General features: G+C 36.4%; 2 protein-coding genes across 6 annotated transcripts in view; one reads left to right on the top strand and one right to left on the bottom strand.

Moving 5' to 3' along the window:
- ELMO1 (engulfment and cell motility 1) overlaps nt 1–19,993 on the top strand; it is a 777,407-nt gene that overhangs the window by 34,378 nt on the left and 723,036 nt on the right. For all 4 annotated transcript variants that reach the window (XM_079930925.1, XM_079930920.1, XM_079930924.1 and 1 more), the window contains exon 2: nt 14,102–14,236. The gene's annotated coding sequence lies outside the window, so the exon portion shown is untranslated. The remainder of the gene's footprint in view (nt 1–14,101; nt 14,237–19,993) is intronic.
- Nucleotides 2,533–19,993, bottom strand: part of LOC307191147 (putative G-protein coupled receptor 141) — a 186,587-nt gene continuing 169,126 nt past the window's right edge. For both annotated transcript variants that reach the window (XM_079930932.1, XM_079930933.1), the window contains exons 4-5: nt 6,994–7,123; nt 2,533–5,076 (exon numbers count right to left, since the gene is read on the bottom strand). In XM_079930932.1, coding sequence (XP_079787058.1) covers nt 4,151–5,062 — 912 coding nt within the window. In that variant the 5' untranslated portion in view covers nt 5,063–5,076; nt 6,994–7,123 and the 3' untranslated portion in view covers nt 2,533–4,150. The remainder of the gene's footprint in view (nt 5,077–6,993; nt 7,124–19,993) is intronic.

Raw genomic sequence — 19,993 nt, 5'->3', positions numbered from 1 at the left:
TGTCAAATCCAAAAAGCTTTGCCAAGACAACTGTCAAGGATCTTGCTCCCTATATTTTCCTCTAGGAGTTTTACAGTTTCAGATCTTGAATCTGTTTTTAATTCATTTTGTGTTGGTTTGTACATATGGTACAAGATAGGGGTCCCATCTCATTCTTTTGCATGTGATTGTCCAGTTTTCCCAGCACCATTTATTGAGGAGACTATTCTTTCCCCATTGTATATTCTTGGCACCTAGTCATAAACTAATTTATATGCATTTGTTTATTTGGGGGCTCTTTATTCTCTTCCATTGATCTATGTGTCTGTTTTTTTTGTTTGTTTGTTTTTGTTTTTTTGCGGTACGTGGACCTCTCACTGTTGTGGCCTCTCCCGCTGCGGAGCACAGGCTCCGGCGCGCAGGCTCAGTGGCCACGGCTCATGGGCCTAGCCGCTCTGCGGCATGTGGGATCCTCCTGGACTGGGGCACGAACCCGCGTCCCCTGCATTGGCAGGCGGACTCTCAACCACTGCGCCACCAGGGAAGCCCTATGTGTCTGTTTTTATGCTGACATTATGCTGTTTTGATTACTATAGCTTTTACAATATGTCTCATATTGAAGCCTCCATCAACTACATTTTGACATTGGGGCCCAGCTCCTGTCTCTGGAAGTTCCAGTCCACGTGTGTATCCCTTCAGGAAATAGAACTTGCTCATTTTTCTGAGTTTTGTCTTGGTAAATGCCTAGCATTCTCGTTCTGTCACAGAAACAGGGCTCAGCCATGCCCAAGACCAAAATCAGGTTCCCTGGCTGATGCCTGGTTTCTGATACCTATAGATGCCCTTTGGCCTCCTGAGATTTCTCAGCATTTTTCAAGTAAATCCACCATTACCATGCCCCTTTACCATAGGGTTTTTGTTACCAACTATTTTCAAAATGTTTTAGTCAGCCCCTATTACAAGGAGAGTTTCCTTGTTCTTATCAGCCCCAATAGGTATGAGAGTCCTTGGTCTATGCCTTATCTTATTAGAGGTTAAGTGGGCAAAATCTACCAAATCTAAGAAATGGCAGTTTTACAAAGGTTCACCTCATTGTCTTCATGCTCAAGAGCTAATGACTGGAGGGGATTGGACTGCTGCTGTCCTTCAGAAGAAGTGCCATATTAACCTAGGAATGCAGTTTTAATGGCAGTCCCATTAAGAAGGATTTGGGGATTTTCAACACTTCTTGAATCATTTCATGCAAAGCTCATTTCATTAAAAAAAAAATTGCCATTATCTGTGGGTTCAAAATCTGGTAGATATTGACCAAGAGCCAACCTGGGAGTTGTGAGGCTCAGGGAAATACCTTTGTCTTATCAAAAAGGAAAAATACATACATATTCTTTTTGTATTTTCCTAAAAGTTGCATTTATTCTTCTAATCATTACAATAATGAAAGAAATAATTTATAATTGAATCACACTGAGGTTAAGTATTCCCAAAATATAGGAATATTTTTCCAGTCCATAATGTCATAACTGGCAATTCTCCCCTTTAAACTGACCCTGTTTGTGGTAGCTCAGTGGTTCTCAATCCTTGCAGACCCAATGCCTTATTTTTTATTGCAAATATTTGGCAACATTTTTACCATTCTAAAATAAAATTCATAGATAATACAACATGTATTCCATACATGTAATGTTCTAACTGTAATATAAATGAGTAGTGAAAGAGAAAGTTATTTATAATAAAATATATGTATTTCTGTGTAAATGCTCAGACATGATCACAAAAGGAGACAAAATGAGGCAGTCTGATGTTGGCACCTATATCTAATATCAACCTGAATACTACAGCTACAAATATTGTTTACAGGTGTGTTATGTTGTTTGTTAATGTCACAGATGATATTGCCATTGACAATGTGATTTTCCAAAGGAATGAACAATTCTTGTTAAAGTTCTGAGGAAAACAGAGTAAAATCTTTCCTCAATATCTATGGTAGCTACATTTCTGGAAATTTCAGAAAATTAAAACCATACCAAGAAAATACTATGTGTTTATGAAAACTGAATAAAACCTAACTAACTGCTCTGATTATTATGAGCATATGTTTCAATTCACAAATGTCTGGAAGAACATTCAAAAACACAGCAAGACCTGATAATTTTGAATTGTGTGCAAGGCAGGGTGTCTAGCCTCTGACCCCAGCCATCAAATGCCAGTGGTGCTCTCTTATAATAGTGTTATCCAAAGTGGCCTGAGAGGCCAGTGTCACCCCCACTCCTGCATGAGATTCACTTGTAAAGCAAATAGAGACAAAAAACTAGCAAATTGAAATTTTTTGTTTATTCTGTAAATATTAATGAATAAGATATTTTATATATTGCATTTCTATATTTGGGATAGTATTTCTTATAGGTCCACAAAAATAGGCCCTTTATTATAATATCTGATAATACAGAGAAAAGCATAATTGCCAGACTTCAACATAATTTAAAGTCTGGAAGAGCAATACAATCTACAAGCTAACAGATATTATGACAGTAAGATATGGATATATAAGAAGAGAAATGATGTAATTTTCATAAATAATTTTTAAATTTTTAAAATATTTTACTATAATTATTTTCTTACACATTTTATGGGTGTAACAAATTTTCTCACAACTTTTTTGGGTCTTAGAAATTTTCTTACAAATATTATGGGTCAAATGAGAAGGAAAAAACTAAGAAAAGGTGGGAAAAGAAGACAAATAAGAAATTTAAAAACTATAACTATAACTTAAAAAGAAAGAAAGATGAATAAGTGAAGGTTTAAAGCAGGAAAAAATTTGGATAAGTCATGTATGTATGTTGTTGCTTTTTCTTCCTCAAAATTAATTTATATGACTCAGCAATTTTAGTGATCATAAAACCTCCAGGGGTATTTCTTATTCATCTGATAAATTTGTGGATGCATAGAGTATAACAAATAAAGAAAAATCTTTAAATCCTGAACATTTATCTTGCTGGGGAAAGAAAAAAGTTACCTTAATTCATTCCGTTCTTCTCTTCCTACCATGAATTGCTTCAGGTTCAGAAGGCTCAAATATGAAACTGGATCAGTTCTTTGGAAAGTTTCAAGATTGTGAAACTTTGAGGGAAATAGTAGAAATATGGGCACAAGGCAAAAAAATCCATAAGCCTGTGTTTCAATTTAGCAGCCCCATCTCATAGCCTAAATTAATGGTTTTCCCATATATTTCTCAAGAGTTCTTTTTTTTTTTACAATATTGTTTTTAATTAATTGAAGACACAACTTTAAGGGTGAGAGGGAACTCTAAGATTTCAGTATAACTTTGTCTGCAAGGGAAATCTAAATTGTGGCCCAGGATATCTAGAAATCCTCCAAAAAACAGAAAGGGGGAAAATTAAATCACTTCCCTTGGGAACTCATTTTAATGCCTAGCAGCATATTGGTCAGGAATATTGTCTAAGTTACAGTTTCACCATTTTTTAGATATACTCAGTAAGCTTTTAAATGATTTTTGGAGATATTGAGGGAGTTGATCCCATGTCCTTAAACCAGACCTTTCAAAGGACAAATCTAGAAAATTATTATAGCAGAAGGCCACAAAGAGATCTGTTTCTCTTGATGTCTAGATAAGGGACTTCCCACCAAAGTTATGGTAATCTAAAAAAGTTTTTTACTACTCTCTCCCCTTATCTGTTTTTTGTGAGGGTGTGAGTTGAATAGTCATCTCATCTGGTTAGCCAAATAGAGTTTGTGTCTTTGAAATGACCATGATCAGGATTAATTTACCTAAGGTTAAGTGGAATGAAAAGAACTAGAGGGCTGAGTCCAATCCAAAGCCTAAGAAAAGACCATGTTTCAAACTGAGGAAACTAAAATAAGCTAGTAAAACTCAGAAACCATTAGACCATGGTACCTGGATGGGCCAAGTAGATATTTTATATTGGAAAATAATGCAGTATTGCAACACCAGGTAAATTGAACATTACTAGTCTTTGTATATGTATCATTCAGAGATGGTAGGAATTAAATAAGGGCTGAAATGAAGGCTCTGACATTTTATAGTCCTTTTATTTGGCTGTATTAAGGCATGGTTTTAATCAAGTAATGAAATAACTATTCCTGTTTCCACTCTCAATATTAAGGAAGTAATTCTGAATACTATACTTTGTGGTTAACGGCACAAAAGGCAATTCCATAGGTCAATTATCTTTTGCTTAAACCAACGGCTTCCCCCAAGAACAAAGAGCAGCAAATCAAAGCAGCTAATCGCTGTTACACTCAAGAAGATTTCATTATAAAATGCAACATTGTCATTACAGTCACTTGAATGTGCCATAGTGTACAAGTAATAGATCCTAAAGAACTGGTAGGGAAGGAAGCAAATAAGAATGACGCCTATAAAAAGCAGGTTTTTCAACTGGGCCCAGAACTCCTGATGGGATAGTAAGGAGTGGTGTAGCTTCCGCACCATCAACACAATGATGATGCTCTGGAGGACCAAGAGAATCACTGCAATAACTATGACGATAATGGTTATCAAATAGTTGATGACTTGCACATATGCATAAACAAGTTCTTTCTGGAATTTAAAACAGTGGTATTTGTCATAACCCTCATGAATTCCATACTGAGAAACAACCAGGGGCACCACAATGATAATCACAAGTAGCCACAGGGCAGTACTGGCAGCCACAGCATGCAGTTTTCTGTAGAATTCCACTTTGTCCTTGTGCTTGAAGAAGATGAGGTACCTGATGGCTAGGATCACAACGTAGAACAGGAATGTGAGGTACATGTGGATGTGCAGCATGGCGCTCACAAATTTGCAGAAGGGCAACCCAAATGTCCAAGTGTTCTCAATGAGGTAGGTCAGGCGAAAAGGCACTGTCAGGAGAAAAACACTGTGGACCACCACCAGGTTAATGACTGCTGTGGTGGTCACAGACCGGGTGTTCATTTTCACCAGCAGGAACAAAATGGAGATGATGCCCACCAGCCCTCCAAAGAGCACTATGAAGTAGAGCCTGGTTAAATGGGGTGACCTTATAGGGTTATTGCAGGAGGAACTATTGTGGTCAGCCATACTTCAGGAGTCACCTGGAAGAGATAAAGCACCAGTATAACTAACCAACTTCCAGAATTTTGTTCATATTTTGTTCACATTGCACTGGCAATGTGACTTTGTCATTTATCTGTTTACATGACGTAAGCTTTATGTGCCTTAAGAATGAAGATTATTGTCATATGCATTTCTGTGTACTCTACACTGAAAGCACAGTTAAGTCATTGATTCTTGACCTTTAATGGTTAAAGACCTCATCAAGAGGTCTGTATATCTACACAGTAAAAACTATTTGCATAAAACTGATTGCAGACCATTTGAAGCTGATACATGGACACTATTACTGTAGCAACCACTGGGGGAAAACAAATCTTAAGATGGACAGAAAGATGAGTGGGTGCATTAAATACGTGGAATATTTTTTTCTTTTATGTATCATTATAATTCTCTAATTCCTTCCAGCTCATCAGCAAATGATCCAAGAATATTTATGCTTAATTCCTTTAGGATGCTGATGAGTTTGGCTAAAAAACTGGCTAAATCAAGGCAGCAGCAAGCAATAGGAGGGTATATCTGAGTTTCTCATCACAGTTATATTATCATCTAAAAGTGAGATCTTGGCTAAGTTTTTATCATGGGCCCCACTAAGAATATAGCATGTCTCCTAATTCTCCCATTCCCCCACCTTTAAATTCATAAAAGAACCACTATCATTTTTCCTCTGGACTCCTGAAAGATTCTTTCCCTATACAGTCTTGGGCCCTTCTAATTATTATCCACATTCTAATTTATTATTTACTAATTAATAAATATAGTAAATAATAAAGACGTATTAATCTAAATACTTATTAATCTTTACTTACTCTAATCAGGACACCTCACTTTCTTATTTAAATTCCTTCAATGGCTTCCCATTTCTTCTAAGGTAGAACTCAAAATTCTTGCGTGTTTAGAATGTTCTGAGTTGTGGCAAAATCTGATCCCTTGAGACCAGATTCAAGAAATAATCTAGAGATGAAATTGACAGGATTTGACATGAGTTGTATATTGGGAAATGAAGGGAGAGGAAGTGTCTCAATCACTCTCAGATTTCTTACTTGAACAACGGGGTGATAAGAGGTCTGTTTACTGATACCAGGGAAACTGAGGCTCAAATTTAAGGAAGAGCAGTAGTTGAATTATGCACTTCATAATTATGCACTTTGTAACATGTTTGCAATTATTCATTTTTTAAATATCTCTTCATACAATCAAACTTACCTAGCAATAAAAATGGACCAACTACTGATAAAATACTGATGAATCGAAAAAGCATTATACTAAATCATATATTCTCAATAGGGTAATATTGCCCCCAAGGGGGCAAACGTTTGTTCTGGAGGTGTGAAAAATCTTACTTTTACTGTATAAAATACAGATATACATATAGTACATAAACAGACAAACAGTATATCTGTGGCATTAAAATTTCATAAGAGGGAGAAAGATAATTAGGGAAATAGGTCTAAAAAGGCTCTTTAGAAGGGCAATAATAAAGTTGAGAACACTATACTAAATAAAAGATGCCAGCCACAAAAGACTACATGCTGAATGATTTCTTTTTCTAAACAATCACAACTAATGTGACAGATCAGTGTAGCTCAGGGCCCAGGTTGCAGGGGAAGGGATTAACTTCAAAGGGGCCTGGGGTAATTTATGGGATGATGGGATGTTTTATATTGTGTTGGTTACAATTGTAGTTATTTGTCAAAGCTCATTGAATTGTACACTTAAAATTGGTGAATTTTCTTGCATAGAACTTATACCTCAATAAGACTAATTAAAAAATAATAATAACCTGGCCCCAGAGAGCCTCTACTTTCCTGGGTATGGAATAGAATTTCCTTGCAGCCGACCTTAAAACTTGCCTCATGTTATACTGGTTCTGTGTGATGTGTACTCTCTTTACTTGCCTTTTATTTTTCTCTGTAGAAAAGTAGTTCCATCAGGTAAATGTGAAATTATACTGTGTTCATATCTGATTCAAGGATGAATAAGTTCTGCTCATCATTTTTTCAGCTATTTACCTAGAAGGACCAGCTTCTAAAAGAAGAAAATATGATCAGTTGCATATCATCTATCTCAAGTCCTCCTTCCTTATCACCAACTGCCATGGTCTCTCTCTTTCAGATAGAAGAAGCTCATGTTAAATCTCTTCTATGTACCAGGTACTACATGAGATGCTTGCCTGAACATAGTCTCATTTGACCCTCAAAGCAGTCCTGTGTATTGTATATGTATCACTATACTGATTTTCAAATGAAGAAACTGAGCCCCAGTCTGGATATCATTTGCCAAGTTTTCCAAAGTCTCTCTCTCTCTCTCTCTCTCTCTCTCACACACACACACACACACACACACACACACGCATGCACGCACACACACTCATTATTGTAAGTCATGGAGAAGCACGTGTGCACGTGTGCATCTCCTAAGCCCAAGCTTCTAAATCTTAACATAAGAAGGGGGGAGGCCATGAAGAAATTTGGTTCTACTCACATAGCTGTATGCCAGTATATCTTAAAAGCTGCTTTTCCTTCTTTTTTTTTTGGCCGTGCCATGTGGCATGTGGGATCCCAGTTTCCCCAACCAGGGATCAAACCTGCGCCCCCTGCACTGGAATCACTGGACCACCAGGGAAGTCCCTGTTCTTCTTTCCTTTTGGATTTCTTATTTTCTTATTCCCTTTACTTAGTTTACAGCAGATCCCATAAGTTAGCTCATTCAAGATCCATTCTAACCTTTTCTGGTCTGCCAGAAAATTTCTGTACAGATTTTTTGCAGTTATAGTGGTTGTATGTGAACTAGTTTCTGCCAGTTTGTTGCACTACTGCAAAACTTGGAGGCAAAGTGAAGGATATCAATGTGGAGAGAGTTTAGATCATTTGGCAAGACAGTAATGGAAATGTCTGGTTGCTCTGGGACAGCAATGGCACAGGTCTCCAGAGCTATACATCATGAATTTCAGGAAGCAGTAGTTAGTGATGTTTCTGCTATTAATCCCATGGTAGTATTGAATATTTTTCTCTACATGGAGCATGTCTTTGTAGCAGCCAAGCCTGGTTCCCAGACATTCCATGATATTCTGTAAACTGTTACCTTCTAATAAACACCTTCTGCTTAAACCAGCTAAAGTGGGTTCTGTTGTCTGCAACTAACAACCCTGATATACCCGGTTAATTCCTATGATCTTTTAAGAATCAACTGAGGCATCATTTCTCCCAGGAAGCCTTTCCTAATATGCATTCTCAATTCAGATTGGATGTCATTCCTCTTTTGTCCCATGGAATGCACCAACCACGCTTACCTCTATTATAGCACTTATCACACAGACCATAATTCAGTTCTGCCTTCCAAACGAGACTGAGCAAGGAAGAATCCAGTTTTCCTTTGTATTCAAAGAATCTAATGAAGTTATTTAAATTAATGTAAATATTATCATTGAAAACTAACATACTTATAGTAGAGTGCCCTAATATGAGTATACAGTTCAATGAATTTTAACATAATAAACATACCCTCACTGAAGGTAATCACTATCCTGACAACTAAAACCACATAGTAGGTTTGTCTACTTTGAATTTTATATAAACTCAGTGTCGTTTTTTTGTGTGTATCTAGTTTAATTCACTCAACAATATGCTTTAAGATTCATTCATGTGTATGGTTTTATCTTATTTAGTATATTGTGTCATTGTATGACTATTTCACCATTTATCCAATCTATTGTTGATGGACAGTAGTGTTATTTCCACTTATAGGGCTATTATAAATAACGCTATAAACCATAAGCAAAACAAAAAGACAACCCACAGAATGGGAGAAAATATTTGTAAACAATGTGACCCACAAGGGATTAATCTCCAAAATATACAAACAGCTCATGCAACTCAATATCAAAAAGACAAACAACCCAATCAAAAAATGGGCAGAAGATCTAAATAGACATTTCTCCAAAGGAGACATACAGTTGGCCAAAAAGCACATGAAAAGATGCTCAGCATCACTATTATTAGAGAAATGCAAATCAAAGCTACAATGAGCTATCACCTCACACCAGTCAGAATGTCCATCATGAAAAAGTCTACAATCATACTAAATACTGGAGAGGGTGTGGAGAAGAGGGAACCCTCCTACACTGTTGGTGGGAATGTAAATTGGTACAGCCACTATGGAGAATAATATGGAGGTTCTTTAAAAAACTAAAAATAGGGGCTTCCCTGGTGGTCAGTGGTTGAGAATCTGCCTGCCAATGCAGTGGACACGGGTTCGAGCCCTGGTCTGGGAAGATCCCACATGCCACGGAGCAACTAAGCCCGTGCGCCACAGCTACTGAGCCTGTGCGTCTGGAGCCTGTGCTCTGCAACAAGAGAAGGCCACAACAGTGAGAGACCCGTGCACCGCGATGAAGAGTGGCCCCCACTCGCCGCAACTAGAGAAAGCCCTCGAACAGAAACGAAGACCCAATACAGCCAAAAATAAATAAATAAATAAATTTATTTATTTTAAAAAACCCTAAAAATAGAACTACCATACGACCCAGCAATCCCACTCCTGGGCATAGATCCAGAAAAAAACATACTTCAAAAAGACACATGCACCCCAATGTTCTTTGCAGCACTATTTACAATAGCCAAGACATGGAAGTAACCTAAATGTTCATCGACAGATGAATGGATAAAGAAGATGTGGTACATATATACAATGGAATATTACTCAGCCATAAAAAAGAGTGAATTAATGCCATTTGCAGCAACATGGATGGACCTAGAGATTATCATACTAAGTGAAGTAAGTCAGACAGAGAAAGACAAATGTCATATGATTTCACTTATATGCGAAATCTAAAAAACGAACTTATTTATAAAACAGAAACAGACTCACAGACTTAGAAAACAAACTTATGGTTACCAAAGGGGAAAGGATAAATTAGAAGTTTGGGATTAACATATACACACTACTATATAAAAAATAGATAATCAACAAAGACCTACTCTGTAGCACAGGGATTTCTACTCAATACTCTCTAATAACCTATATGGGAAAAGAATCTGAAAAAAGAGTAACTATAAGTATATGTATAACTAAATCACTTTGCTGTGCACCCAAAACTAACACACCATTGTAAATCAACTATACTCCAATATAAAATAAAAATGAAAAAAAAATGCTACTCTGAACATTCTTTTTTTTTTAATTAATTAATTTATTTATTTATCTTTGGCTGCATTGGGTCTTTGTTGCTGTGCTCGGGCTTTCTCTAGTTGTGGCAAGTGGAGGCTACTCTTTGATGTGGTGTGCAGGCTTCTCACTGTGGTGGCTTCTCTTGTTGCAGAGCCTGGGCTCTAGGTGCCTGGGCTTCAGTAGTTGCAGCACGTGGGCTCAGTAGTTGTAGCTCTCAGGCTTTAGAGCACAGCCTCAGTAGTTGTGGCACACGGGCTTAGTTGCTCCTCGGCATGTGGGATCTTCCCGGCCCAGGGTTTGAACCCATGTCCCCTGCACTGGCAGGCGGATTCTTAACCACTGCACCACCAGAGAAGCCCTGAACATTCTTATAAATATCTTTTGTGAAAATAAGCATTTCTGTTGGGAATTTACGTAAATGTGAAATTGATGGATTGTTTGGTATGTATATGTTCAGTTTCAGTGAAAACCGCAGTTTCTGAAATAAATTCCCACTAACAGTAGATGAGAGTTTCAGTTGTTCCACAACCTCGAGAACATTCAGAATTTTCTGTCCTTTTTGTTTTTGCCATTGTAGTTGATATAGTTGTATTGCATTGTGCTTTTAATCTGCATTTACCTAATGAATAGTAAATATGAGCACATTCATAGGTATCTGTTGGACACTTGCATATCCTGTTTTGTGAAGTGCCTTTTGAAAGTCTTTCACATTTCTATTTGGTTGTCTGCCTTTTTCTTATTGATCAGTAGTAGTTCTTTATGTAGCCTAGATATTACTCCTTTGTTGGAGATATGTATTGTAAATATCTTCTTCCACTTTCCTTTCATTCCTTAATTGTTATCTTTTGATGAACAGAGCATCTAATTTTTGGTATTACCAATTTGTCAAATTTTCCTTCAGTCAGCACTTCCATGTTCTTTTAAGGAATCTGCCTACTCAAAAGTATTAAAGATAGTATACTGTGTTTTCTTCTATTTAACTTCCTTTTTTTAATTTTTAGATATACAATTCATCTAGAATTGATTTTTTTTAATATAAAGTAAGGTAGGAGACCATGATTATTTTTTCCCATATAGATAACCAATTGACATGGAATTGGAAATACCATCCTCACCCACACTAAACTGTGTCATAAATCAGGTGACCACATATGAGTCAATTTAGCCCATTTTTAGGTCTCCAGTATGTTCCACTGGTTTATTGATCTATACATGTGCGAATACCACACTGTCTAAATCACTGTTGCAGTATAGTAAGTTTTCATAGCAGGTAGTGCAATTTTTTTAGCTTTCTTTTCCTTAAGATCACCTGAGCTATACTTGACCTTCTGCATTTCCATATAAGTTCTGGAATCTGCTTTAAAAAAGTCTAGTGTTTTTAATGGATTTTCATTAAAATTGTAGATACCGATAACTTCAGACAGATAGTAATAGCTTTTCAATATGTCTTCTAATCACTGAACGTAATATATCCCTCATGTTCTTTTTTTTCTAATTTTTTAATTATATTTTTTTGAATTTTATTTATTTTTTCATTCAGCAGGTTCTTATTAGTTATCTATTTTATACATATTAGTGTATATATGTCAACCCCAATCTCCCAGTTCATCCCACCACCACCCCACTGCCATTTTCCCCCCTTGGTGTCCATACACTTGTTCTCTACATCTGTGTCTCAGTTTCTGCCCTGCAAACCGGTTCATCTGTACCATTTTTCTAGGTTCTAGGTTCCACATATATGCATTAATACACGATATTTGTTTTTCTCTTTCTGACTTCCTTCACTCTGTATGACAGTCTCTAGATCCATCCATGTCTCTGCAAATGACCCAATTTCGTTCCTTTTTATGGCTGAGTAATATTCCATTGTATATATGTACCACATCTTCTTTATCCATTCGTCTGTCAATGGGCATTTAGGTTGCTTCCATGACCTGGCTATTGTAAATAGTGGCTGTATCAGTTTACATTCCCACCAACAGTGCAAGAGGGTTCTCTTTTCTCCACACCCTCTCTAGCATTTGTTGTTTGTAGATTTTCTGATGATGCCCATTCTAACTGGTATGAGGTGATAACTCATTGTAGTTTTGATTTGCATTTCTCTAATAATTAGGAATGTTGAGCAGCTTTTCATGTGCTTCTTGGCCATCTGTATGTCTTCTTTGGAGAAATGTCTGTTTAGGTCATCTGCCCGTTTTGGATTGGGTTGTTTGTTTTTTTTACTATTGAGCTGCATGAGCTGTTTATATATTTTGGAGACTAATCCTTTGTCCATTGATTTGTTTGCAAATATTTTCTCCCATTCTGAGGGTTGTCCTTTTGTCTTGTTTATATGGTTTCCTTTGCTGTGCAAAAGCTTTTAAGTTTCATTAGGTCCCATTTGTTTATTTTTGTTTTTATTTCCATTACTCTAGAAGGTGGATCAAAAAAGATCTTGCTGTGATTTATGTCACAGAGTGTTCTTCCTATGTTTTCCACTAAAAGTTTTATGGTATCCAGTCTTACATTTAGGTCTCGAATCCATTTTGAGTTTATTTTTGTGTATGGTGTTAGGGAATGTTGTAATTTCATTTTTTTACATGTAGCTGTCCAGTTTTCCCAGCACCACTTATTGAAGAGACTGTCTTTTCTCCATTGTATATCCTTGCCTCCTTTGTCATAGATTAGTTGACCATAGGTGTGTGGGTTTATCTCTGGGCTTTCTATCCTGTTCCATTGATCTATATTTCTGATGGTCTCCTTTCCTCTGCAGAAGCTTTTTAGTGTAATATAATCACACTTGTCTGTTTTTGCTTTTGTTGCCTATGCTTTTGATGTCACATCCAAGAATTCATTTCCAAGGCCAATGTCAAGAGGTTTTTCCCCTATGTTTTCTTCTAGGAGTTTTGTGGTTTAAGCTTTACAATTAAGTCTTTAATCCATTTTGAGTTAACTTTTGTGTGTAGTATAAGATGAGACTCCAATTTCATTCTTTTCCCTCCAGTTTTCCCAAGACCATTTATTAAAGAAACTACCCTTTCCTCATTGTGTGTCCTTGTCAAAGATCAGTTGACATATATGCATGGGTTTATTTCTAGGTTCTCTATTCTGTTCCGTTGGTCTATGTGTCTGTTTATATGCCAATGCCATACAATTTGCATTACTTTGTAATGTATTTTGTATTACAGCTTTTTATGGTAGCTTTGTAATATGTTTTGAAATCAGAAAATGTGATGGCTCCAGCTTTGTTCTTCTTGCTCAAAATTGCTTGGGTACTCAGAGTCTTTTGTTGTTCCACATGAGTTTTAGGATTTTTTTCTCTTTCTGTAAAAAATGTCATTGAGATTTTGACAGGGATTATATTAAATCTGCAGATCACTTATGCCAATATGGATTACTATGAGTAGTAATTATAACAATATTAATTCTTTCAGTCTATGAATGCAGAGTATTATTTCTGTGTCTTAATTTCTTTCATCAGTGTTTTATAGTTTTCAGTGTACAAGTCTTTTACCTCCTTGGTTAAGTTTATTCCTGAGTGTTTTATTCTATTTTATTCTCCTATTGTTAATGGGTTTGTTTCCTTAACTTCTGTTTCAGATAGTTTATTGTTAGCTTACTGTTAGCTTATAGAAATGCAACTGATTTTTGTATGTTGATTTTGTATAGTGCAACTTTAATGAATTCATTGATTAGTTCTAACAGGTTTTTTTTTTAAGGTTTTCTACATATTAGATAACATTATCTGCAAATAGACATAATTTTACTTCTTTCTTTCCAATTTGGATGATTTTTATTTCTTTTTCTTGCTCTTTTTGCTTCTTTTTAATTGCTGTTTTAATTTCTTTTTCATTTCAGTACCGTGGTGAATAGAAACAGCAAGAATGGGCATCCTTGCCTTGTTCCAGATCTTAGAGGAAAAGATTTCAGTATTTCACCATTGATTCTGATGTTAACTATGGATTTTTCACATATGACATTTATTGTGTTGAGGTAAGTTCCCTCTACACATAATTTTTTGAGAGCTTTTATCATGAAATGGTGTTGAATTTTATCAAATGCCTTTTCTGCGTCTATTTACATGATTGTGTGACTTCTATCATTCATTCTGTTAATGAGGTGTATCACATTGATTGGTTTATGCATATTGAACCATTCTTGCATACAGGGATAAATTTCACTTGGTCATGATGTTGGATTTTCTTTAATGTGCCATTGAATTTGATTTATTAATATTTTGTCAAGGATTTTTGCATACATGTTCATCAGGGTTATTGTGCAGACTCCCAGATGGTCTGCCTTAAATCCCAGCTGCTGCATTCTGCTGTATCTTTTGGCTAAGCTGTGCTGTGCACTCTCTCAGCCTGCCTGCAGGGGGCACACTCTCACTCACATCACTCCCAAGGAAACCATCTCCACTGTGGCCTAGGTAACACAATGAGAAAAGAGAGGTTAAAAGGCTCTTTCTTCCTAGAGGGTGTTCCTTTTTTAAAAACTCTCTTCCTCTTTGCCTCCTTCTACATGGCACTTTCTCTTTTTTGTTCTCTTGAAGACTGCTCCATTTCACACAATTGTCCTCCTCCACCAGGATGGCTCATCAGCTTTTGAAAGCCAAACAGAACTAGAATGGAGCCTAGAGGAAGAAGACAATGAAGCAGTAAAGGCTTTTGAGAGTCATAGGTAGTAAAGGAGATCAGATAGGGATTTGGGCCCAATTTCTTGGGGGGGGGGGTTGGAAATGTGTGTCCAAGAAGTATTCCTCTGCATGTGGGATATGACTCCAGTGATTAATAGAAAATTTTAATTAGTTGGCATAAAAATTTTATTTCTCCTCTCCTTCATTCTTTCTCAGAGAAGCACTTAATTCTCCTACATAAATGACTTGCTTGTAGCCGTGACTGTGTATGTCCACACTATCAGTCACTTTCCCACCTGTGTAGGGACATTGTGAGCAATGTCATATTTTTCTTACTGTCAAATTTCTTTATACAGTGGTTTACTTCAGTGACAATAGCAGCATCAGTTCAACCAAAGTAAACGGATTTGTTTGAACCTAGATGGTTAAATGTTTCCTAACCTATTACTTTATGTGTTAGAGTTGGACACCCACAAAGAATAGGGGATAGCTCAAGTTTTTGCACAAAATTGGAATTTCAAAGCTTAAAAATCTTGGAAAGAAATGCCTTCATTTCAAAAACTTTGAACCACACAAAAATAGTAAATGCCATTCAGAAATGCTTCCAGTGCATCACTGTAGAATTATAGCTTGCTAATGAGAACAGTCCTACACTGGAAGAACCGAGAGGATGTCTGAGAGAAGCAGTAAGCTGTGTGACAGACGGGCCTGGGAGACAAACACCACAGGCAGGACCTGGGGACCTGAAACAATTGAGCCACCACCCACAGTCATAGCGCTCAAGGGCAAGCTCAGTTGAGGGCTTTGACATGTGTTATATATAGAACTTGACAAGTGAGGTTCAGTAAACACTTGCAGCTAATATATACTCTCTTATTAAACGAGAAGTTCTCTTTCTTCACCTGGATGTCAAGTTTAGATGCTATGTGTTTGGATTTTTTAATATTCAGGCTTAGGTTTGAAAATTTGCCCTGTGCTTTGGGACAGACATTTTGAAGAGGAAAAAGCCTGAAACTTAGAAGACACCTGGATCGAATGTTTGAGACACACTAGTTATTATTATTTAAAGACTCCACCTCACACCCAATTTTTGTAGAAAAAAATAATGTGAGCACTAGCGCAATATTTACTGCATGGTAAGTGGCCAGTATATCTGTAGTGATTGAATGAGTTAGTGAAAGAAAAAGAGAGAATTCAAGAAAAAGGGGGATGGAAAGATAGAGAAGGGAGAGGAAAAAAGAAAAGAATAAGAAAGAGGAAGAGGGGGAAAAGAAGAAGGAAGACGAGGAAGACAGGCTCTAAGGTTCCCAGCCAGCCATGCTGTCATCACTTGCAGGCCTTGAGCTGACTAATATCTTCCTGGCATCGAAGTCTTTCTACCTGGAAATAATACAAATATATTTATTTACTCACTTGATTGTCTACTATAATATGAACTTTTTGCAAAAGAGTGCAGCTGACCTCTGTAAGACCTGAAAGTAAGGGCTATAGTTTCTGCTTTCAGGGAGATGATCCATTATGAATACAAGGAGCCAGGGAATTTTTTATTTTATTTATTTATTTATTTTAAATTTTATTTTATTTTTTTTATACAGCTTCTTATTAGTCATCAATTTTATACACATCAGTGTATACATGTCAATCCCAATAGTCCAATTCATCCCACCACCCCACCACCCCCCGCCGCTTTCCCCACTTGGTGTCCATACGTTTGTTCTCTACATCTATGTCTCACTTTCTGCCCTGCAAACCAGTTCATCTGTACCATTTTTCTAGGTTCCACATAAATGCGTTAATGTACGATATTTCTTTTTCTCTTTCTGACTTACTTCACTCTGTATGACAGTCTCTAGATCCATCCACGTCTCTGCAAATGACCCAATTTCGTTCATTTTTATGGCTGAGTAATATTCCATTGTATACATGTACCACATCTTCTTTATCCATTCGTCTGTCAATGGGCATTTAGGTTGCTTCCATGACCTGGCTATTGTAAATAGTGCTGCAATGAACATTGGGGTGCATGTGTCTTTTTGAATTATGGTTTTTTCTGGGTATATGCCCAGTAGTGGGATTGCTGGGTCATATGTTAATTCTATTTTTAGTTTTTTAAGGAACCTCCATACTGTTCTCCATACTGGCTGTATCAATTTACATTCCCACCAGCAGTGCAAGAGGGTTCCCTTTTCTCCACACCCTCTTCAGCGTTTGTTGTTTGTAGATTTTCTGATGATGCCCATTCTAACTGGTGTGAGGTGATACCTCATTGTAGTTTTGATTTGCATTTCTGTAATGATTAATCATGTTGAGCATTCTTTCATGTATTTGTTGGCTATCTGTATGTCTTCTTTGGAGAAATGCCTATTTAGGTCTTCTGCCCATTTTTGGATTGGGTTGTTTGTTTCTTTAATATTGAGCTGCATGAGCTGTTTATATATTTTGCAGATTAATCCTTTGTCTGATGATTCATTTGCAAATATTTTCTCCCATTCTGAGGGTTGTCTTTTCATCTTGTTTATGGTTTCCTTTGCTGTGAAAAAGCTTTTAAGTTTCATTAGGTCCCATTTGTTTATTTTTGTTTTTATTTCCATTACCCTAGGAGGTGGATCAAAAAATAGCTTACTGTGATTAATGTCAAAGAGTGTTCTTCCTATGTTTTCCTCTAACAGTTTTATAGTGTCCAGTCTTACATTTAGGTCTCGAATCCATTTTGAGTTTATTTTTGTGTTTTCTGTTAAGGAGTGTTCTAATTTCATTCTTTTACATGTAGCTGTCGAGTTTTCCAAGCACCACTTATTGAAGAGACTGTCTTTTCTCCATTGTATATCCTTGCCTCCTTTGTCATAGATTAGTTGACCATAGGTGTGTGGGTTTATCTCTGGGCTTTCTATCTTGTTCCATTGATCTATGTTTCTGTTTTTGTGCCAGTACCATATTGTCTTGGTTACTGTAGCTTTAGAGTATAGTTTGAAGTCTGAGAGTCTGATTCCTCCACCTCCATTTTTTTCCCTCAAGACTGCTTTGGCTCTTCAGGGTCTTCTGTGTCTCCATACAAATTTTAACATTTTTTGTTCTAATTCTGTAAAACATGGCATTGGTAATTTGACAGGGATTGCACTGAATCTGTAGATTGCTTTGGGTAGTATAGTCATTTTCACAATATTGATTCTTCCAATCCAAGAACATGGTATATCTCTCCATCTGTTGGTATCATCTTTAATTTCTTTCTTCAGTGTCTTATACTTTTCTGCATACAGGTCTTTTGTCTCCCTAGGTAGGTTTATTCCTAGGTATTTTATTCTTTTTGTTGCAACGGTAAATGGGAGTGTTTCCTTAATTTCTCTTTCAGATTTTTCATCATTAGTGTATAGGAATGCAAGAGATTTCTGTGCATTAATTTTGTATCCTGCTACTTTACCAAATTCATTGATTAGCTCTAGTAGTTTTCTGGTGGCATCTTTAGGATTCTCTATGTATAGTAACATGTCATCTGCAAACAGTGACAGTTTTACTTCTTCTTTTCCAATTTGTATTCCTTTTATTTCCTTTTCTTCCCTGATTGCCATGGCTAGGACTTCCAAAACTAAGTTGAATAATAGTGGTGAGAGTGGACATCCTTGTCTTGTTCCTGTTCTTAGAGGAAATGCTTTCAGTTTTTCACCATTGAGAATGATGTTTGCTGTGGGTTTGTCATATATGGCCTTTATTATGTTGAGGTAGGTTCCCTCAATGTCCACTTTCTGGAGAGTTTTTATCATAAATGGGTGTTGAATTTCATCAAAAACTTTTTCTGCATCTTTTGAGATGATCATATGGTTTTTATTCTTCAATTTGTTAATATGATGTATCACATTGATTGATTTGTGTATATTGAAGAACCCTTGCATCCCTGGGATAAATCCCACTTGATCATGGTGTATGATCCTTTTAATGTGTTGTTGGATTCTGTTTGCTAGTATTTTATTGAGGATTTTTGCATCTATATTCATGAGAGATATTGGTCTGTAATTTTCCTTATTTGTAGTATCTTTGTCTGGTTTTGGTATCAGGATGATGGTGGCCTCATAGAATGAGTTTGGGAGTGTTCCTCTGCAGTTTTTTTGAAGAGTTTGAGACGGGTAGGTGTTAGCTCTTCTCTAAATATGTGATAGAATTCACCTGTGAAGGCATCTGGTCCTGGACTTTTGTTTCTTGGAAGATTTTTAATCACAGTTTCAATTTCATTACTTGTGATTGGTCTTTTCATATTTTCTATTTCTTCCTGGTTCAGCCTTGGAATGTTATACCTTTCTAAGAATTTATCAATTTCTTCCAAGTTGTCCATTTTATTGGCATAGAGTTGCTTATAGTAGTCTTTTAGGATGCTTTGTATTTCTGCGGTGTCTGTTGTAACTTCTTCTTTTTCATTTCTAATTTTATTGATTTGAGTCCTCTCCCTCTTTTCCTTGGTGAGTCTGGCTAATGGTTTATCAATTTTGTTTATCTTCTCAAAGAACCAGCTTTCAGTTTTATTGATCTTTGCTATTGCTTTCTTTGCTTCTATTTCATTTATTTCTGCTCTGATCTTTGTGACTTCTTTCCTTCTGCTAATTTTGGGTTTTATTTGTTCTTCTTTCTCTAGTTCCTTTAGGTGTAAGGTTAGATTGTTCACTTGAGATTTTTCTTGTTTTTTGAGGTAGGCTTGTATAGTTATGAACTTGCCTCTTAGAACTGCTTTTGCTGAATCCCAAAGGTTTTGGATCATCGTGTTTTCATTGTCATTTGTTTCTAGGTATTTTTTGATATCCTCTGTGATTTCTTCAATGATCTCTTGGTTATTTAGTAATGTATTGTTTAGCCTCCAAGTGTTTGTGTTTTTTACGTTTTTTTTCCCTGTAATTCATTTCTAATCTCATAGCGTTGTGGTTAGAAAAGATGCTTGATATGAGTTCAATTTTCTTAAATTTACTAAGGCTTGATTTGTGACCCAAGATGTGATCTATCCTGAAGAATGTTCTGTGCGCCCTTGAGAAGAATGTGTAATCTACTGTTTTTGAATGGAATGTCCTATAAATATCAATTAAATCCATCTGGTCTATTATGTCATTTAAAGCTTCTGTTTCCTTATTTATTTT

Source organism: Stenella coeruleoalba, assembly GCF_951394435.1.
Source record: "Stenella coeruleoalba genome assembly, chromosome: 9".
Classification (NCBI taxonomy): domain Eukaryota; kingdom Metazoa; phylum Chordata; class Mammalia; order Artiodactyla; family Delphinidae; genus Stenella; species Stenella coeruleoalba.
This window is presented reverse-complemented; position numbering and strand designations above follow the sequence as displayed.